At 35.5% G+C, this 23367-nt stretch overlaps 1 protein-coding gene across 3 annotated transcripts in view; it reads right to left on the reverse strand.

Annotated features, from left to right (window-relative positions):
- The window catches only part of Snap25 (Synaptosomal-associated protein 25kDa), a 137090-nt gene that overhangs the window by 105414 nt on the left and 8309 nt on the right, over positions 1–23367 (reverse strand). For all 3 annotated transcript variants that reach the window (XM_072540071.1, XM_072540070.1, XM_072540069.1), the window contains exons 2-3: positions 18157–18248; positions 7795–7836 (exon numbers count right to left, since the gene is read on the reverse strand). In XM_072540071.1, coding sequence (XP_072396172.1) covers positions 7795–7836; positions 18157–18243 — 129 coding nt within the window. In that variant the 5' untranslated portion in view covers positions 18244–18248. The remainder of the gene's footprint in view (positions 1–7794; positions 7837–18156; positions 18249–23367) is intronic.

A 23367-nucleotide genomic window follows, 5' to 3' on the forward strand; every position in this document is an offset into this window, starting at 1 on the left:
ATGTAGTCGTTTCTCCACAGATCCGCCCTAATCTACAGTTGCAAATGATACAATTGTTTTATCAAAATTGGTGTTCTGTTCGGACAACTTCATCCATTTTATTGGTTCAGTAAACAATCAACCAACCCCCGTACGTCGTCGAAATGCAAGATCTATCAAAAACATCGCCATTGTCCGTGAAAGTGTGCAGAACAAGCCTACGCTGTCAATTTCACGTCGCTCACAAGAACTCGGCTTTTCAAAAATCAGAACTTGTCGAATATTGCGTCGTGATTTGTGCCTGCACCGGTACAGAATTCAACTGAGCCAGGGGATGAAGGTAAACGACCACAGACAACGACGTATGTTCCCTAAATGGGCTCACTAACCCTTATTTTCATCGAAAAATCATCTTCAGTGATAAAACAGCGATCATCTTTCATTTTTGGACAAATAGGTACATCAAATAACATAATTGTTGAATTTGGACGACAATCCAGACGAGATCCAATAGAGTGCAACGCATCCCGAAAAAGTCACTCTTTGGTAATCATTTTGGGTTGGCGGCGTCGTTGGACCATATTTCTTTGATCATTACGTTGGCCAAGCTATCACCATCAACGACGAGCTCCATAGGTCGATTATTATCAACTTCTTTTGGCCTGAATCGGAATAAATGACACCAACGATATGTAATTTTAACAGGAAGGCGCTACCTGCAACACAGCTCATGCCACATTGGACTTTGCAAGAGCGATTTGATCCAAGCTGTCTATTCGCACTGGATAAGCTCATAAAATCAAAAAATCTTACAAGAAGTTCAAAGATCAAAATCTATAAATCCATCGTCAAACCTGTAATAACATACGGATGCGAAACGTGGACCATGACCAAAGCAAACGAAGAAAAGCTCAGAAAAATTTTCGGACCTCGCCATGACATCACCACAAACCAGTATAAGATCAGAAGCAATATCGAATTAAAAGCACTCTACAATGACGCCGATATTGTCCAAGAAATTAAATCACAGCGACTAAGATGGGCAGGCCACGTGCACGGACTGCATAACGATAGACTTGTAAAACTGGTATGGGAAGAGATTCCCACAGGCAAAAGACCACTCGGACGTCCCAGAATGCGATGGAGAGATAACATCCAAGCAGATCTCCGGAAAATGAACATTCCATTTGATCCTAGGTTGATTCAAGACCGAACAAATTGGAAAAAAGTTGTACAGTCAGCCAAGACCCACCCAGGGTTGTAGCGATACGTGATGATGATGATGATGATGACGAGCGATTTGAGGGCATGGTCAGCTCACGTGGCGGTGATGTGAACTTACCACCGAGATCGACTGATTTGACTCCGTTCAAACCTTTCTTGTAGGTTTTTCGTAGGTCGCAGTCTACGGGAATAAGCCACAAACCATACCTCATGCTACCGGTCAAATTCAACCTAATTTATGTCCTACAGCCACAGAAAATTTGACAACAATTTAAAGATGATTATATGGTTAAAGATAATGAAGGAAGCGGTTAACTAAAAACCCTATACTACTCAGTGGTTACATCAGTTCTTTATCACATCTACAACTGAAATGTTTTACATATTGTTAAATTTTTTTTAAGGTTTTACTTTTATAAAATGGCCTTTTTCATTCCATATTACGGAAGACACTTATTTCAGAAGCTGGAAAGTTATACACCACCCTCATGGACACGCGGTAGACCTGCTCTGCTCAAGTTAATTAAAAGAGGTCATTTCTTGGGACAGGACAAAGAGAAAGTGCAGTACATGCAGCACAGAGATACATTCTTTGACACGTTTGTGCAAGTTTTTACATCAATTTTTAGGTTTTGACCGATAAAATATCATTTATTTCAACACATGAAGCGCTTTATCTCAAATGATGTTAAAATTATTCTTACGAAGCGTAAAATTTTGAATACTGAAGAAAATAACAAAAACCCAAGTATTTTAATATTTTTGTGATACAATTAGTAAACACTGTATTATATTGTCCGAAAATACTTTCTAGCGTACTATAAAAATATCAAAATATTTTGCTTTGCCCAATTTAATACAAATTTTTATTTCCCAACATATTAAAATTTCAACATCCTGCATATATGGGTCATTGGGCATATATAACGTTAGAGCCACCGGCTATATCTTGGAAACTACAACAGATATAGTAAATTTGTCACTGCACACAATCCCAGTGTTACAATTAGCATAACTATCAACGAAAATTCGGAAATTCCAGGAGACAAAAATGCCACTAAACCTTTAAAAATCATACGAACAAGCTGAATTTTGCCTAAGATGTCAATTTTAGGACGATAAAAAGATGCAAAATAGTTCACCACTTTTACCTCCGGGCTTCAATGTTTCAAATAAAAAATGTAGCTAAGATAATTTTGAACAAAAACATTTAGTAGCATTTTTTGTGTAGAATGAACGGTTCTCTCAGTAACAACGATTGAAGCGATAGACGATTTTGATTGTCAGTTACGCGTGTGGAATCAATGCTCAATAAAATTTTGTATCAGTTCGACGGTAAAAATTCAATATCTTTTGATCCAAGTGTTCTATCGACAAAAATCAAGATGCGTTTTTGTATTTTGCTTATAAACTCAGTTTTTATAAAGGTGTTGAATAAATAAACGTAACGCGATTTTTGTCAATTCTTATGAGATTAATACAATGTATCCCTTTCATTGATCGACATAATGGAGTTTCCATAACTATAATTGGTTTCAAATGAGTGTAGAGTAATAAATCATGAAGTGTCATAAAATTTGCCTGAATTTCGGTGTCGTCATGGGCGTAGGCAAATGGACGGATGTCAACTTCGTCGTCAAAAATTGATGTACCTCAAAATATCATATTTTGGATATTTTGTGATAACCAATTTTATTTAATTTTTTGATTAACTTATTCTTCAAACTCGTATTCCATTATATGGTCATTAAAGCTAATTACATCTTTATTTATAAAAACAAATTCACTTCCTTACTGAACGAATAAAAGCATTAGAAGAAACTGATAAGGGTATGACGCACCTCCTAATATTACTAAGAACTAAAATAAATCAACATAAAGACTAATAACGCGTAATGAGGTTTTACTTACACTTTCATTATAATCCCTCTTTTATTTTATTATTATCATTCGACATTCGACATTCGAGTTAGTAATTGTTACTACACCAATTAAACGTACAGTAATATTGTGATATAGAAATAGTGAAAAAGTTATAAAATGGCGACATTTACTCCAAAGAAAAGAGGTGTAAAAAATTCTCCGCTATCTGTTAGTGAAAAAGTTATAATTTTAAATGTATATGATTGCATAAAACACGATCACCCTAGTTTGTCTGTGCAAGAAAGTGTTGAGCGATGTGCCCGAATGACTGGAATTGGACAGTCCACGATTTTTAAATTATTGCGAGAAAGAAAGATATCAGGCCAGTTAAGTCCATGCAAGAGAAAATCAGGAAGACCAATAAAAATCTTAGGTGAAGACACCAAACGTGACATTCGAAGAAAAGTTCATTCGTTTTATTTTAAAAAGGAAATACCCACCCTTGACAAAATACTAATGGAGATAAGCCAAGATAACGATATTCCTTTGATATCCAGAAAACTTTTATGGAAAACTTTAAAAAGTATGAATTTTTCCTGGGAAAAGCACAATCGAAAGGCACTATTACTGGAAAGTGATGAAATCATTTGCTGGAGACGAAAATATTTGAGAACTATAAAACAGTACCGCAGAGAGCACAAGAAAATTTTTTATCTTGATGAGACGTGGATAAACGAAGGTTATATAGTCCAAAAAATGTGGCAAGATAAAAATGTAACAAGTGCTCGCCAAGCTTTCATAGAAGGCCTTTCGACGGGTATTAAAGTGCCTTCGGGAAAAGGGAAGAGGCTTATAATTGCTCACATTGGAAGCGAAGAAGGATTTTTAAAAGAAGGTTTGTTAAGCTTTGAGTCGTATCGGACGGGAGATTATCATGAGGACATGAATTCGGATGTCTTCGAAGACTACTTCGGGGAAATGTTAAAATTTCTTCCAGCTGATTCGGTCGTGGTTATGGATAATGCAAGCTACCATTCAAGGCGCATAGAGAAGGTACCAACTTCAGCTTGGAGAAAGCAAGAAATTATTAACTGGCTGTCAAATAAAGGTATTCAGTTTGAGACGAATTCAATAAAGAAGGAACTACTAGCCGTAGTAAAACAACATAAATCTCGCTTCATAAAATATGCCGTAGAAGATGTAGCAGAAAAGTATAAAGTAACTGTGCTACGCCTACCGCCATATCATTGCGAATTAAATCGCATAGAACTTATATGGGCACAAGTTAAAGGATATGTTGCAAGGCACAATACCACATTTAAAATGAAAGATGTCAAGGTATTGTTTGATCAAGCCATTATGGAAATCACATCAGAAAACTGGCAAAAAGCAATCCAGCATGTTTTAAAAGAGGAAGATAAAATGTGGGAACTGGACAGCTTGGTCGATCAGGTGGTTGACCCTATAATTATAACACCAGGGGATGATGACAGTTCTTCGGATGAAGACTATAGTGATGTAGAATTGTAATAACGTATCCAGTAAAGTTTTTGTAGTTTTTGTGAATAAATTGATTTAAACTCCCCACAAGTGTTTCAATATGTAAAGTTCATTCGTGTGTGTTTGAGAGTATTTCCCGATTTCGGTTCGTATATATTTTATTGTTACATTTTATATTTTTTTAATAACACTGTTCTGCTGTATTACATTTTTATTTCCTTTAATATGATTTTTAAGAATGCATATTCTTTTGTCAATTAACCCACTAGCGCGCCTCTGGCTCAGTGTTTATCTGTCGATAACAATGGACTAATCCCTTAAAACAGGGTGATACCTACCTGCTCTTTATGAAACGACAGAATTTTGCAATGCGGACGGAATTTATTGACGGATTACCCTGTAGCGCTTTTGAATACTTCATGAGATTTTATTACTCTACACTCATTAGAAATAGATTATAGAACCTACTCTTCAAAATCTATATCATGAAATTTTAGTTTTGAGTTTTGGTAACAAATGAGAGGCATTTGAAATATTCTTAAAAAACGCTGAATTTAAACTTTCAGATTACAAACGTTTTAAAACTGATCTTTTTACGACGGCCCAAAACCGTCTTCTTGGAGGCATTTTCCGTGACGTGCGATCATTTGTAATGTAAAAGTTAAAATTCTACGTTTTTAGCCATAATTCAAATGTCTCATATTTGTTATCAAAAATCAAAATCGAATTTTCATGTTATAGGTTTTTAAAACTTGTCTCTAACAATGGAAATTTCACTACGACCGATCAATGAAAGTAATAAATTTTATTGATTTCACGAGAATCGTAAAAAATGACAAAAATCGCGCAAAGTTTATTTATAGAACCATTTGGGGCAAAACACAAACATTGCATACGAAAGCTGCGCTGTTCACCTTTAAAACACATTCTGATTTTTGTCGATAGGACACTCTGAACAAAAGATATCATTTTTTTACCGTCGAGTTAATACAAATTATTTTTAACATTGATTTCGCGCGGAACTTATATTGAAAATCGCCAGTCGCTTCAAGCGTTGTTTCTGAGAGAACGGTTCATTCAACGCAAAAAGTTCTAATAAACATTTTTGCTCAAAATTATCTCAGCTACATTTTTTATTTGAAACATTTTTTCTACCGTCTACAAATTCTTGGTAAATCGAATTTTTTGCGTTTTTACCCCTCTACGAGGGGGGTTTTAGGAGGAAGCATTGAGGTTAAGTGCTCAACTTCTTTGCATCTCTTTTGGGGTCCCAAAATTGATATTTTCGGCAAAATTTAGCTTGTTCCTATGATTTTTAGGGGTCAAATCTCTGACGACTGGACTATATCACAAAAACAATTTTTTTTCTTTCAAAATTTAGAAAAAGTATATACTTTAAGGTAAACATAAGAACAGCTCTTATATCAGATAAAATGAAATGGTATTACATTCACTTGAACGGCCAAATTGCCAATTTTTCCGAAATTTCTGACTTTTTTGACAGTTTTCTGCGATTTCTAATTATTTTCTCAATCCAAATACCATTCTGAATACAGATTTGGATTCCCCATAAAATTTTACATAAAATAGTGTTTTTTAATATTATTTTTCAGCAATTAGTAGGCCTTTTCATCAGAAATTATATCGTCCATTTTTTTCGCATTAATTATTTGTTGTAAACAACCATTTTAGGTTAGGATAGTAATATAAATAACAATAAAGTAAAGAAAGTATGGTTATTGAAAAAAATACGGAAATTATAAACAAACACAATAGTTTGTGTAAAATTTACAATTGAAGGTCTAAAAATGTCAATTTTTCGCATTTTTAATTTTTAAAATACCTTTTGTAAAAATTCTTTTTGTTTGTGCAAAAAGTATAATATTGTAGCTGTTTTAATTGCAAGTTGAATGAAACTTCGCACGATCCGCTCGGCCAATTCCTTTTCGAGATACGTTTAATTGTTTATAAAACTTGTCTAAATCTACTAAACTAAAATCAACTAAATCTAAATTAAAATAAGTTTAAGCTCTTTATGGCTTGCCGTTATGTTTGATTTTTCTTTGTATTTGTATTGTATTAGCTAAATCTTGGCATATATCTCGCACGTCATGATTGGCCCGATAGTAGCAAAGATATGTGCCTAAAGGACCTTTGTTATGCCGCCATGTTTGATTTTTCTTTGTCATTATATTCTATTCGCTAAATACTGTCATATGCCACATGACAAGGTCCTGTATGTTAAGTCTTTTAGGCAATACAAGCTTAAGGTCTTTTTAATAATTCACCCTCTGACCCAACCCTTTATTATTTACTCCATGAGCTACCCTCTTTCCAAAGACCCCCCATACATCACGATCCAACTAGCCGTTCACGAGCTGAACGATGTCAAAGTGTAAGTAGAGGGGATAGCAGAACCACCAAACCTCTACTACAATTTAAACAAAGGAAGCTAACTCCCTTCTATTGATCGTAGAAAACTTTTTTTTGAAATCTTTCTCTTGACTTCAGCTATCTCTCACCTCTTTGAAGCTGAAGGGAAAATTTGATAACACCTGGAGTTGGCTAGTTTCTGCACACTAGCCCTCATGTGGGTGTAAGTTTGGAGTAGGGACATACAACTCCCCGAAGTAAATCTTTAACATCTTTTGTACGTCAAAAACGTTCGTTCTTTACAATTTCAACAATTGTAATCCATTCGATTTTTGATTTAATGTTTCATTAGAAACTTAAAATTGATTCCCATTTTGATCTCAATATAATAAATTAAATTCTAAATCTATAAATATCTTTCAGTAACCCAACGTGTTAAAGCAGTTTAAACGTCCATGTCGTGTCAATCTTTTTTTTTATTATTTTTTACGATCTGAAGTAGAAAAACTTGCACAAACGCCGAAACATTTAGAGCGAAAGAAAGAATTACAAGAGTTAATTACAGATTACAAGAAACTAAGGGTTTTTATTCTCCTCTCTTTTCCCACAGAAATATATCGGCTTCGGGATGATTTTTGAAAGATTAGTCGCCAGCAAACAAAGAAAAGTCTGTCGATATCTCTGAGAAAGTTGACCGGCCAGACATACTGGCAAAAGTAGCGAAGAAAGCGCGATGACTTTTCTTTATTTTAGCAGTCTAGAAAGTTTTACCTATAAAATATGAGCTGAAGGATTAGAAAAACAGTTCTTATAAGTAACACAGACACCAATAGCCAGTAAAAGTGCGATATTTACCTCTTCGCAGAGAGCCAACATACGCCTTGTACTTTCCAGGGACTGAAAAATAAAAAGAAAACAATTAACTACTAGTGCTTATTTGAATATTTAAATATGTTTCCCTCTATAGTACCTAGTCGATGACCATACACATTTTTTACACATATTTTTCAGAGTTGGCTACAGAATACAATCCACTTTGATATTTGGCAATATTCTCAACCTTATGGATGTCTTTATTTTGTGCTTATAACAGATAAACCTTCTATTGTTGCCAAAGTTGTCCGTTATCACTCGTAATTTTATGTTTGCTAAAACTGCCTATTGCTGGCTTATACATTTCTTCTTTTCCAATCATTGCATTGAAATCTCCTATTATTTTTTTTATCCCGTTTTGGTAACGAGTTAAAATATTTTTCTGTTTTAAAGCATACACATTCAGGATCCTTACAAGATGTTCTTTCATTTTTATTCCCAGACTGCACATTCTCTCTAAGATTGACCTACTCCCAACATTGTCATCTCCACTGTTGAAAAAAAAATGTATTCGTTTATATCTATTGTGAAATTTCCCTTTTGTTTAGTTTCTTGGAGCGATAACACATTTAATTTATATCTATTTACCTCTTTTGTCAAATGCTTTAGCGCTCATTCTTCGAAAGTGTCTCTCATGAATGTATCCCAAGTGTGTGATTTAAAAGTCCCAAGTATAAATTTTCCTTTAGTTTCCAATATCTTTTCCCTTTGCGTTGCCACATTGCCTTGTATATTGTATTGTAAACATCTTTTTTTTTGTGGGTCAATTCTTCATTTACAGTTTCATTTAATATTTAACAATTTTTCATTTTATAACTGATTTAGCACCCATATCTTTCATTTATGATCTTATTGATCTTAACACTGCCGTGTATATAATAGCCCAGTCTGGTTAAAAAAAAAAGGTGGAAAAATATTTCGCAGATATCTGAAGATTTTAAGACATAGGTGGGGGATACTAGATGATGAATAGATGAAAAGATACTCCCAGTTTTACCTTGCGTTTTTTTAAGCAATAATTTATGGTCACATTTTGATTTTTTGTCTATAAATTTTTTCTCTTATATTTTAAATAAACAATATTTATGTCATTTTTTTATGTCAAGAATATCTTTATTTTCCCGTTTTTTAAATTAAAATTGATAAATAATTTACAGAGATATTTGCAAAAAAGCAGTTTTTTTGCACTAATTTATAAATTTTATTAATTTTTTTATTAACAAAATAAAATGGTATTAATACATTTAAACATCAAGGAATTACCATATTTTAGATTTGTGCGAAATTTCCCCCCGATCAGTCAAATATTTTATAAGTTATTTAATTTGTTTATCCCTAAGGCTAATTATTTAAACTATTGAGCTTGCCCTATGCATGATGCTAGACACATTTAGCAAATTTCATAGGATTCTTTAAGACTTAAACTATCTCAGAAGTTAAATGCATATTGCGTTTTCATCGAAATTATTTACAAATTAAACGTTTGAAAAAGGGGTATGTTTTTTACTTATAAACAATTGTAATAACTTCTATATTTTTCAAGCTCCAGACTTGTACGTACAACCATTGAATAGCTGGTAAAAAAAGCTCACAATAAAAAATAAAAAACCTTCTATGCCAATAGGAACGAAGTACTATTGGCTGAACTATTGAACTATTTTTAAAAAAATCATATCTCCATTGTTTATAAACATTAAGAAGTAAAATTTGCACAAATTTTGAATGAAAATCTAAACTTTATATTGAAACTTATAGCTATAAAATTTATCTAATTTTTCGAAACGACGGTACTTTCGAAAGATCGACATAGGAAAGTGGAGAGGATATCTGTTTCAGCTCCGTTTTTTTTTCGGCATCGGAACTTCAAATTGCAACACGTAGGAAAAATTTACATTATCTCGGCTTACTTTGCAGCTGCAAGCCCCTTTTTTTATTCTGGGGTAGCTCGTCGAAATATGAATAACTACATAGTTTTCACTGGCCGGAAAATATGGGAAAACTCGGAAAAATTGAGTCCATTTGAAATTCACCCTAAATACTTACTTTTTTTAATTTACTCGAATAGTCTGTCGCAGTATTAATAATGATGACATAATTTTCACCCCCCATAAATCTCGGAAAATCCCGGAAAATCAACATATGTTTTTTCATTTTATATCAATGATGTAATAATACTTATATATTTTATAAATTAAATTTCAGGTAATTTTTTACACATTATATTATTATATTCCTTATATTAATTATAATTGTTTGTATTTTTATAATTAACAATATTGATTTTTATTCTATTTTTCTTACAAATATGATATACAACATTAATCTAATCTGCCTTACTGCTTTGATAAAATAAGTCGATTTTTTCATCACTTGCCTTTTTTTTATTTTCTTTACATACATTGGTTTAAGTTAAAATTTGGTTCATTTATTCGACTTCACTGTCAGGTCTGAACCTTTTTGTTGCAGGTTGTTTGTCTTCACTTATTAAGTCAGTCTTTCCATACATTAACATATTAATGGGCGATCTTAATGCCAAGGTGGGTTAAGGTAAGGTAGGAGAACAAGTAGGAAAATATGGGCTTGGAAACAGAAATGACAGAGGAGATCGATTGATTCAATTTTGCCAAATATTGCATTGTGCATATTGTACGATGCGTTCAATATGCACAAAAAAGTAAAAGAGATAACAGGAAGCATAAAGAAATGCCAAATAGGTAAACTTAAAGACAAAGATGGAAATCTTATTGTAGATCTAGAGAATAAAATAAAAAGATGGACAGAATACCTGAATGAATTATTTGAAGATGATAGAAACAACTTAACTCAGATAATCAATGCAAGTGGGCCAGACATATTGAAAGAAGAAGTAGAATACGCAATAAGAAACGCTAAAAATGGAAAAGCAAATGGACCTAATGAAATTCCTACAGAACTGTTGAAGCTTTTGAATGATAAATCCGTAACCATAATATTGTTACAAACATGCTCTCGGCATGGCCCAGGTAACGGTTGCATTGCATCTCTAATACCCTTCCAGAAGCTTCTCCGTGTATCGAGTGCGAGAGAGAATAACCGGTCACGTAGGCGAACTAGAGGTGGGACAACGCCAGAATATTCTCGAACGTAGTAACTGTAGTATATATATAGGTAACAATGTTAGAAGTAAGTTAGTTGATAAGAGAGTACCGAACTGTAAACTTATAAATAAATATATGTATATAAATTCGAACCGCTCGTTTTATTTAAAAACGCTACAGTTGGTGTCCGGTGTGAGATTTGCAAATAAATTCAGCAGTGATTTTTGGAAAAGACTTTTGAACTTTTGAAAAGTATTGTTCGTCGGGAACATCCGCGTAGTTCGGTAGTGCCCTTTGTACGAAAGAACATTTAAAAAAGTACGTGTGTGCCTAAAGAAAGATGCTGCTAGTACAACTCTCAGTAAAACAGTTGCGAGAGCAACTAGAAGAACGCGATGAAGATTGCAGCGGGTCCAAGAAGATCCTCCAAGAACGACTGAAGAATGTTCTTAACAAGAATGGAGATGATCCAGAGACATTCCATTTTCAGTCAGCAGAAGAAGCAGTTTTAATGAAGATAGAAGAAACTTCTAAAAAAACTGATGATAAATTCGAGACTGTTTCCAAAAGATTCGATGAAACGTCTCAAATGATAGAAGAATCTTCTCGAAAGAATGATGAAAGATTTAATGAAACGTCTCAAATGATTGAAGAATCTTCTCGAAAGAATGATGAAAGATTCAATGAAACGTCTCAAACTATTAAAGAAATAGCTAGACAAAACGACGAGAAATTCGAAAATATGTCTAGAAGATTCGACGAAGTATGTAATCAAAACAATGACAAATTTGAAGAAGTCACAAGAACATTCGATAAAGTAGAAGAGAAGATCAAACAGTTAGAGAGCATGATAACTAATACAAAAGTGCTACCACCAGTTAACACAATAGCCTTAGATCCGGTAGTGAAAGAAGAATCACCTAGAGATGAAACGACACATCATATGAGATTCAAATTGCCACCATTTGATGGAAAGTCCTCTTGGTCCATATACCTTAGACAATTTGAAGCTATTGCGACAGCCAATCATTGGACAGAACAAGAAAAAGCTGTTTCCTTGACTGCTGCTTTACGAGGTGATGCTGCAGATATCCTAAGATCGATTCCTAAGGGCCAAGAAAAATGTTACCAGACCTTGTTCACTCGACTAGACAAACGTTACGGAGATGCCCATCTACAACAAGTCTACAAGGCGCAACTAAGAAGTAGAATTCAACGAGCAAGTGAAAATTTACAAGAGTTTGAAGCAGATGTTGCTCGTATAGTGCGGTTGGCTTATCCGGAAGTACCAGACAACATTTTGGAAGAAATTGCTGTAGATACCTTCGTCAATGGGTTAAAAGAAAGTGAATTACAGAAAGCTTTACGACTAGCAAGACCAAAAGTTCTGGATGAAGCGCTCGCTATTGCCTTGGAACATGAAACAGCTAGTCAAACTTCACGGAGCCATCGAGTAAGAACCATCGAAGAAGGCGACGAACCAAACGATGAACGTCTGGAAGAAATGGTACGAAAAGTAGTTCGTAACACGATGCCGAAGAGACGCGAGCCCAGATGTTGGAATTGCGGTGACGTAGGTCATATTCGCCGTAATTGCAAGAAAATGATACAACAGTCGGAAAACTAGAACGGGTCGACAACAAGGGGCAACTGCCGACCTCGAGAAACACAGCCCCCATAGTAACTGTGAACATTACGTCCTCAGGTGGAATTCATAGCTTGTACATAGAGGGTCGTATCAATAATAAATGTAGATCGTTTTTGGTAGATACAGGTGCAACGAGAACTATTGCACGGCCAGAAGTAGTACGAGGCCATCTTAAATTATTGCCTGCAACAGTAAAGCTTAGAACAGCAACTGGTGAGATAATTAATACATATGGCGAGGCTAATCTGTCAGTATCCATTGGCCAGACCACAGTGAAACATACAGTATTAATTGCAGAGATCTCCGATGAGTTCATATTGGGGATGGATTTACTAAGGAAAGTTGGGGCTGTATTGAATGTCAAAGATGGAGTTCTCGAGATCAGTGGTGAAGAGTTGCCGTTTCATGAAGACCAAGAAGATGTTATCAGCTTAATAACTACTTGTGACGTAACAATACCCGGTAATAGTGAGAAAATTTTGATGACCAGACCTGATGGTTACTGCCGAGAGGGAAGTTTAAGGATGGTCGAAGATGTGAATAATGCCGAGTTCCTAACGGCAAAAGCTTTGGTGAGAATTCGAGATTTCGTTCCTGTAAGAGTTATGAATTTAAAGGGAACTGCTATTAAGTTAAGTAAAAGAACTTTGATTGGACAGTGTGTTCCCGTGGCTTCGATTTGTTCCATGAATACTAATGAGAAACCGTCGAAATCTAAGTATCCAAAGGAGCTTGTCGAGACGATGATTAAAACGTGCCAAGATCTTGATGATGAACGAACTAAAAAAGTGAAGTATATGCTGATAGAATTTCAAGATGTTTTTGCCATGGATAAGAAGGATAATGGCAAAACAAGCATAGTAAAGCATAAAATTAATACCGGAGACGCTCAGCCAATCAGACAACAACCTAGACGACTTCCATTTTCGAAAAGAGATGAAGCCGAAGACATCATCAAAGATATGAACAAACAAGGGGTAATTGAACCATCAAACAGTCCATGGACATCACCAGTAGTCCTAGTAAAGAAGAAAGATGGTTCAACACGTTTTTGTATTGACTACCGACAGCTCAATGCAGTAACTAAAAAAGATAGTTATCCTTTGCCCAGAATAGACGATACTTTGGATACACTTTCTGGTTCTCGTTGGTTCTCCACACTCGATCTGAAAAGTGGATATTGGCAAGTAGACATGGAGCCAGCTGATCGTGAAAAAACCGCATTCTCGATAGGATCAGGGCTTTGGCAGTTCACAGTTATGCCCTTTGGTTTATGTAATGCCCCGGCCACATTTGAAAGATTAATGGATGCAGTTTTAAGAGGTCTAACATGGAAAACATGCCTGGTTTATTTGGATGATGTAATTGTGGTTGGAAGATCCTTCGATGAACATGCCAATAATCTGACAGAAGTCTTTCAACGATTGAGGGCAGCGAATTTAAAGTTAAGTCCAAAGAAATGTCACTTGTTTCGACGAGAAGTGAAGTACTTGGGACATATTGTAGCAAGTAATGGTGTAACAGCTGATCCTGAAAAACTTTCAGCAATTAAGGATTGGCCTGTACCAAGAGATAAACACGAAATTAGAAGTTTTCTTGGCCTATGTACATATTACCGACGTTTTGTTAAAGGATTTGCCAACATCTCCAAGCCATTAACAAAGTTGACAGAAGAAGGCAAAGAATATACATGGAGCGAAGAGTGTCAAAGAGCTTTCGAAAACTTACAAATGGCTCTAACCAGCGCACCGATTTTAAGCTACCCTAGACAGGCAGGAAAATTTGTGTTGGACACCGATGCAAGCAACAGTGCAATAGGAGCTGTTCTCTCACAAATCCAAGATGGACAGGAGAAAGTCATCGCTTACTTTAGCAAAGTCTTGTCAAAACCAGAAAGAAACTATTGCGTTACTAGGAGAGAATTGCTAGGCGTAGTAAAGGCTTGCGAGCATTTCCATAAATACTTGTATGGCAGAAAGTTTCTTCTTCGCACGGATCACGCTGCTCTAAAATGGCTTCTACAATTCCGTAATCCAGAGGGCCAGATGGCAAGATGGTTAGAACGATTGCAAGAATATGATTACGAGATCGAACACAGGGCTGGCAGAGTTCATTCAAATGCTGATGCCCTTTCGAGACGGCCGTGCAGTGCAAACTGTAATCACTGTCTTAAATTAGAAGAACGACTTTGCCCCGTGAGACGAACCACCGTCATTAATGATCAATGGCAGCCTCAACAGCTACAAGATGCTCAAGCAGATGATCCATGTATAAAAAGAGTATTGGATTGGATGCGTCGAAGTGAAAGACCTTCTTGGCAAGACATTAGTGCATGTAGTCCAGAAGTCAAGTGTTACTGGAGCCAATGGAATTGTCTAGTGCTGAAAGATGATCTTCTGTATAGAACCTTTGAGAACGATGATGGTACAGAAACTAAGCTTCAGTTGATTGTACCTAAAAGTAAAGTGTCAGAAGTATTGCGTCAGTTGCATGACGGTGCATCAGGTGGACACTTTGGTATCACGAAGACTCTGCAAAAGGTTCGAGAACGGTTCTATTGGGTGAACTGTAAAGATGATGTAAGAAGATGGTGCCGGAAATGTGAACTGTGTGCAACCAGTAATGGGCCAGCTGGTAAAAAGAGGGCACCCATGAGACAGTACAATGTTGGTAGTCCTATGGAAAGAGTAGCAATCGACATTGCAGGTCCACTTCCAGAGACAAATGATGGAAATAAATATATCCTGGTAGCCATGGATTATTTTACGAAATGGACTGAGGCCTATGCGATACCAAATCAAGAAGCTGCTACCGTTGCAGAGGTACTTGTTAAAGAATTCTTTAGCCGATTTGGTGTTCCTTTGGAGATCCACTCCGACCAAGGGCGAAACTTTGAGTCAACCCTATTCCAAAACGTTTGTAAATTGATTGGTGTCAATAAGACCAGAACGACACCCCTGCATCCTCAATCAGATGGAATGGTCGAGAGAATGAACCGAACAATGGGTAAACACCTGTCCAAAGTTGTATCAGAACATCAAAGAGATTGGGACCAGCACATTCATTTATTCCTAATGGCCTACCGCTCGGCCGTGAATGAAACTACAGGCCAGACTCCAACCTGTCTGATGTTAGGTCGTGAAGTTCGTTTACCCTGCGACCTAGAGTTTGGCTGCAGACCTTCCGAAGAACATGTTGCAAGCGAAGATTATGTCGACCGCCTGAAGTTAAGAATGAACAACATTCATGAACTTGCCCGACAACACATCCAGATAGCCAGTGACAGAATGAAAGATCAATATGATTCTCGATGCAAGAGTGAAAGCTATGAAGTAGGTGATCTTGTTTGGCTTTATAATCCACAACGTCGTCGAGGCTTGTCTCCCAAACTGCAAAGACAATGGGAAGGTCCATATGAAATTAAAAAGAAAATAAATGACGTAATATACCGAATTAAGAAGTTGCCGAAAGGTAAACCAAAAGTAGTTCACATAAATCGTCTTGCACCATATGCTGGCTCAAATGAAACAGAAGAAGCACGAACCCTTCAACATGAGAGCAAAGATGACCGGCGACCAAGCTTTAATGAATTTATGTCAAATTACGCAGAGAGAAAGAGTGCTAGATTCGGCGTGACCACAGAAGTTCAGCAGGATCTTTTTAGTGTTCCGCATAACGTCTCTCTAGCCCACTGTGTTGCCCAAGATCTTGAGATGACTAAAGGAATCTCATCCGTATTTTATAAGAAATTCGGTCGTTTGGACGAGTTAAAAAACCAGCAGCCTAAAGTTGGAAGAGTACTGAGATTAGAAGATGGTTCTCGATCTTTGTTGTATATGGTGACTAGGAGGTCGTATACAGACAGGGCAAGCTACGAGGATATATGGCGTGCTCTAACTAATTTGAAGAAAATTGTGTGCAATTACGACATCAAGAATTTGGCCTTACCCAAGATAGGCCATGCACTAGATAATCTGGATTGGAAGATTGTCAGAAGCATGCTTGAAGTAATCTTCCGAGAAACCGGCGTACGAATTACTGTGTGTTGCATTAACCCGATGAGATCGTATCCTTCAAAGTCAGTAGACTGTTATTTCTTTCTAAAGGGTTCATGCAGAGCTGGAGAGTCCTGTAGATTCCGCCATCCTGTGCCTACATATAGAGTTGCTGATCGGGACGATCAGATTTAAGAGGGGAGCAGTGTTACAAACATGCTCTCGGCATGGCCCAGGTAACGGTTGCATTGCATCTCTAATACCCTTCCAGAAGCTTCTCCGTGTATCGAGTGCGAGAGAGAATAACCGGTCACGTAGGCGAACTAGAGGTGGGACAACGCCAGAATATTCTCGAACGTAGTAACTGTAGTATATATATAGGTAACAATGTTAGAAGTAAGTTAGTTGATAAGAGAGTACCGAACTGTAAACTTATAAATAAATATATGTATATAAATTCGAACCGCTCGTTTTATTTAAAAACGCTACAATATTAAATTTTGCAGCGAGGAGCTAAAACAGATTCCCCTACACTTTCCTATGTCGATCTTTCGAAAGTAACTTCGTTTCGAAAGGTTTTAAGTTTCGAAAAATTGGATGAATTTTATAGCTATAAAATTCAATATAAAGTTTAGATTTTCATTCAAAATTTGTGCAAATTTTACTTCTTAATGTTAATAAACAATGGAGATATAATTAACAAAAAAATTGTCGCTAACTTCGTTCCTATTGTTCATAGAAGGTTTATTTTTTTTTGTTAAATGTGAGTTTTTTACCAGCTATCTAATGGTTGTACGTACAAGTCTGTACCTCGAAAAATATAGAAGTTATTACAATTGTTTATAAGTAAAAAACATACCCCTTTTTCAAACGTTTATTTTGTAAATAACTTCGATGAAAACTCAATATTCATTTAACTTCTGAGATAGTATAAGTCTTAAAGAATCCTATGAAATTTGTTAAATGTGTCTAGCATCATTCATAGGGCAAGTTCAATGGTTTAAATAATTAGTCCCAGGGATAAACAAATTGAATAACTTTTAAACTATTTGACCGATCGGGGGGAAATTTCGCACAAATTTAAAGGACGGTAATTCCTTAATGTTGAAATGTATTAATAACATTTTATTTTGTTAATAAAAAAATTAATTAAATTTATAAATTAGTGCAAAAAAACTGCTTTTTTGCAAATATCTCCGTAAACTATTTATCAATTTTAATTTAAAAAACGGGAAAATAAAGATATTCTTGATATAAAAAAATGGTATAAATATTGTTTATTTAAATTATAAAAGAAAAAACTTATAGATAAAAAACCAAATTCTGACCATAAATTATTGTTTAAAAAAAAACGCTAGGTAAAAATAGGAGTATCTTTTTATCTATTCGTCATCTAGTAACCCCCACCTATGCCTTAAAAGCTTCAGATATCTGCGAAACATTTTGCCGTGAAATCGATGATTTTTGTATAACCAGACTGGGGTATAAGGAAATTGACACGTATTGGCACATTTTTTAATGTAAGAATGTTGTGTAGGACTCTGTTCTCTTAATCCGGTTTGTAGTGCTCAAAATTCTAGTAAATTTTGAGAATGTTTTATAATATTCATAAAAAATAACTCACCTCATCTGTAACTTGCCCAGCTTTGAGCTGGAGCTCTTGCAGTTCCGTCCTGGGCGCCCCATTTTCAGCAGCAGCTGGCGCAGGCATTTTTTCTGAAAAAAAAAAATAATAAAAAAATGTTTAACAGAGTAGTGCAAAATTTGCATTAAACGAAATGTTAAATACTGAATCTTAGCTGCTGACTTAGATGTCTTGAATAATTAATATCGTATTATAAATAGAAAAAATCATGTAGTATAACTAACGAGTCACATACCACAGATTATAGCTGCCGTTTGAGAGAAATTATTACAGATGGGACCCCACAAGAGGATAAAGGCCAGTAAAATGGTGATTTAAATGTAAATATTGTTATATTACTCATCTAGTACAACCCATATTTTTAGTACATTTGAAAATGATTGATAGCACAAATTTTATTGCACGTGAGATAAAACCCAATATAATCATAAAATAGTAACCGAGATTTTCTAAAATAAAATATTCAGCATTTTTCTGAAAATGTTTGGGTTTTATCTAAAAATTTTTTAAACATAAGTACCAATTTATTTCAATTCTTGTCTTAAATTTTGTAGTCATTTTACATTACATTAACATTAAAAGAGATACAGTGGGTGACCAAATTATTAGTGTCAGTAAGATTTCTTAATTTTCTAGTTTAACTGAATTTTTTTAGCAAGTTGTTGACTTTAAGGCTTGCATCTATTTTTTGTATAAAAGAGTGTGGTATTAAGGTTACAAAAACAATGAGTTCTATTAGTAAAACCATTTATTTTTTTCGCAAAAAAAATTGTTACATAAAATTACTAATTTCAATATTTAGTGATGCCACCCTTTGCTGCAATTACAGCTTCTACACGTCGGGCATGCTCTGAATACAAACTTCTGCACTGTGCTTTAATTTTGGGTTATGATGCCTTTATTAATAAGAGCTTAAATCAACAGCCGCTTCGTTGTAATAACATCTTTGGCGATCTCCCGTTTGGTTAACTTCCACATACTCTCTATGGGGTTCATGTCAGGTAAGTTTCCCGGCCGGGGCAGAACTGCAATATTTTCTTTGGACAGAAATGCAGTTACACTTCTAACCTTGTGGTACGGTGCAGAATCATGCATAAAAATGTAATTGTTTTGACCAGGGAACCATTCTTTGAGCTACAGAAGTGGCCGAGTTTTAAGTATTCGCTTATATTGGTCCTGTCTCATTGTCCCTTCCACGATGTATAAGCGTCCCATACCCTTGGCCGAGATTACAGACCACACCATGACACAAACCGGATGTTTAACCCTCTCCACAATGCAATCTCGATGGAACTGCTCCCCAGGACGTCGTCGAACGAACGCACTTTTGTCCACAAAAATCTGGAATGTTGATTCGTCAGAGAAGCATACTTGAAAAAATGAAAATATTCGCTGTTCACGAAATCCACTCGTTAAAAAAAGTTGTACTTACTCGACTCAAGTCTTCAACGGTCATACTTCGGTACTGCTGGGCCCATTGGAGTCTCTTTCTCTTCATGGCTTCGGTGAGCCGTGGTTTTTTCATATGCCGGCGACCTATAAGATTTTCTTCGACCAGTCTTCGTCGGATTGTTCTTCTTTAAACATTAATTCCTTCGGTATTTATCATCGAAGTCAGATACGCCATACTCTTTTTACGATTTTTGAGACAAATGTCCCTGATTTTACGGTCAGTACGAGGAGTAGTGATTTTTTTCTTCCACATTTTCCAACACGGCCCGGTTTCAATGCCTCGTTTGAATCAAGAAGTAGTGATCCTTTTTCTGTCACATTTTCCAACATGGCCCGGTTGCAATGCCTCGTTTGAATCAATTTTTATTTTAATTCGATTTACTTTAGACTTTGAAACACCTGCAGTAGTTGCTATTACTATTTGGGAAAGTGTAGAATGCAGTAACATCGTTTTTATTTCCCTAATTTTCCCTGGGGACAAGCCTGCAATTTTTCCCATACTAAAAAAATAATTTTGATTTTGAACAATGTTTTTAAATAAAGTCGTGTCATTAAAGGCAGCAAAAATGACTAAATAACAAATACTACTTACCTGTTAAATATATCTGACACGAAAACCTAGCAGAAACACTTTAGAGATGCAACATGCAATAGCAATTATTATTTCATACTCATACATAAGCAGTCTAACAGTGTTGTCGCTTATCAAAAATTTTAATAATCATACCAGAAGAACTGCCAAATATAATACAGATATGAACACCAATTGTTTTGGTCAAAAAACCATTTAAAGTAGAAAATACAAAAATATATGTGTACCTAAACATTTGGCCACCCACTGTAAATTATGGAAAACTTTACATGAAATTAGGATTCATTTATGAGAATAACAATAGAAAATTTGCGCTCATAGAGAAAGAAGAAATTATTTGTTGGAGGAGGCAATATTTAAGTTTATTTATATTTATATTTATTTAAATGAAGGGCATTTTGTAAAAAAAGTTTGGCAAGATAAACTGGTAACAAATGCTCGTCAGGCATTTTTATAGAACGTTTGTCTAGGGACTTAAAATTACCAAATGGTAAAGGTCGCTGTTTAATTATCACTCATATTGGAGGAGATAAAGGATTTGTTGAAGGAGGCTTGCTAGATTTTATTTCAAATTCTACGAACAACTACCATCAAGAAATGACTGCTGATGTCTTTGAGGAATATTTCAGTCAAATGATAGATTTATTACAAACCAATTCTGTAATAAGCCAGTTACCATTCAAGATTAAAGTAACGATTACCTAACACTTAATGGAGAAAGCAAGAACCCTTGGATTGGCTAATAATCAAAGAAATAGTAGTCCCAGCAGAAGGTTTACACAAAAAAAGAGTTATTGCAGCTATGTAAACAATATTCACCAAAATTTAAGAAGTATAGTGTAGATGTATAGTGTATGGGTAGCGGGTAGACACTTTTCTACGATCCTGGTAGAAAATAGGTCTACTTCAGGGAAGCGTCCCTGCCCACGCGAGCCATGCTTTGCTCTCAATTCCTTACTGAGAGAAATCATGTCCTATTCCTTTATCCTTCCAAAATCTAGTTACCTACTTCCTATCCCTCCCTGGTGAAGGGCAGCAGCGATCATCAGTACCAGTTCAAGGCGTAGAGGAAATGATCCTGAACCGGCTTGAAACTGGATTACCACAAGCATGACTGGAGCAGTTTAAATGGTTGTGGTACTGCGATGGGGAAGGCAACGGGAAAACCACCCCATTATATTTTCTACAAATCTAAATGGCAGACGAGAAAAAGAAAGTGGCCCTCAGTCCGGGGCACCCCCTAAATGGGAAGAGGGTGCGAAGTAGGGATGGGAAAAACCTACCGGTTTTAACCGAAAACCGGTTTTTTTACTTCGCAATAACCGGTTTTATCGGTTGTTTTTTTTGTTCCGGTCATAACCGGTTTTTTATTTTTAAAGTAAAATCCGGTTATTAGGTTTTTACGGTAATTAGGAATAGGTTAGGTATTGTTTTGGATCCCAATCATAATTATTATTCTTAAGTAATTATTCCAAACAAAACCATAATTCAAATTTTATTTTATTTTATAAATACAGAAGCAAACTGAAAGTGCAAACTTGTAACCTATTGGATTAAAAAAACCGAAAACCGGTTTTTGGAAAAACCGGTTTTTTTGGCCTATTATAACCGCCAGGTTAAACCCTAAGTAAAAAAATCGGTATAACCGAAAACCGGTGTTTTGTCAAAAACCGCCATCCCTAGTGCGAAGAATCCCCCCGTCAACTACCCAAGAAAGTGCACAGAGAATACAAATATACGACCGAATAGTACGCATTCCACCTGGAACGTACGCAGCTTATTTACGTCCGGGAAACTGGCAAACACTGAAGCCGAGATGGTAAGACTGAAAATAGACATCTTGGGGATGAGTGAAGTAACATGGCCTGGATCAGGAATACAAAAAACAAAACATGGATACATATACTATTCAGGTGGAACCGACCCAGAACATCAATATGGAACTGCTATATTAGTGTCGAACAAAATTGCTCAATCAGTCATAGACTTCATCCCTCTAAATGATAGAGTAGCAATGTTGAAATTACAAACAACTCACAGAAAACTAAATATTATTCAGGTCTATGCTCCAACAAGTGACAAGTCAGACGAAGAAATCGAAAAATTTTATAACAACATAGATGAAATAATGAGACTGACAAAAAGAGGTGAGATAACGATGATCATGGATGACTTTAACGCTAAAATTGGTCGTGGTGCTGAAGGAGACCACATAGAAGCATACGGTCTAGGTACCAGAAATAATAGAGGAGATAGACTTGTACAATTCTGCGTAGAAAACAATCTGTTAATAGCCAATACCTTCTTCAAACAACATCCTAGAAGGCTATACACATGGAAATCACCTGCAGACAGAAAAGACAGAATTGTTAGAAATCAAATTGACTTCATTTTGCTCAATAACACCTTTAAGAAGTACATACAATCTACGAAAACATACCCTGGAGCTGATATACATAGCGATCACAATCCAGTTATAATTGATTTTAGATTAAAAACATTTCTCAAAGTCAAAAAGAAAACAGTGACAAGAAAAATAGACATCTCACAACTGAATAACCCTGAACAGAAAACAGAAATAAGTATCAAGCTTGAGGAAGAAATAAAAACGATCGAAAACTTGGTACAGACAGACATTGAAGTAACATGGACTGCTCTAAAAACAAAAATAACAAAGATACAAGAAGAAGACATCGGGTTCATAAAACACAGAAAAAAACAAGAATGGATAACGCAAAAGATCATGGACCTCATGGACGTAAGACGAAAACATAAAACAAGCCCAATAGAATACAAGCGAATCAAAATCATTAGAAAAAAGTGCAGGGAGGCGAAAGAAAACTGGATGTCAACAAAATGCCTAGAAATCGAACAATTTCAGGAAAAATACGACACCTTTAATATTCATAAAAAAGTAAAAGAAATGACAGGTAGACACAAAAAAAGACAAGCAAAAATATTAAAAAATGATAACGAAATAATTATGGGTACAGAAGAGAAACTAGAGAGATGGAAAGAATACATACAAACTCTTTTTGACGACGATAGACCTTGTTCTCCACCATCCACAGATAATCGAATAAATGAAAAAGGCCCAGAAATAACCAAAGAAGTGATTCACGCAGTAAAATCTCAGAAAGATGGAA

The sequence above is a fragment of the Diabrotica undecimpunctata genome, chromosome 8 (assembly GCF_040954645.1).
Source record: "Diabrotica undecimpunctata isolate CICGRU chromosome 8, icDiaUnde3, whole genome shotgun sequence".
Lineage (NCBI taxonomy): Eukaryota > Metazoa > Arthropoda > Insecta > Coleoptera > Chrysomelidae > Diabrotica > Diabrotica undecimpunctata.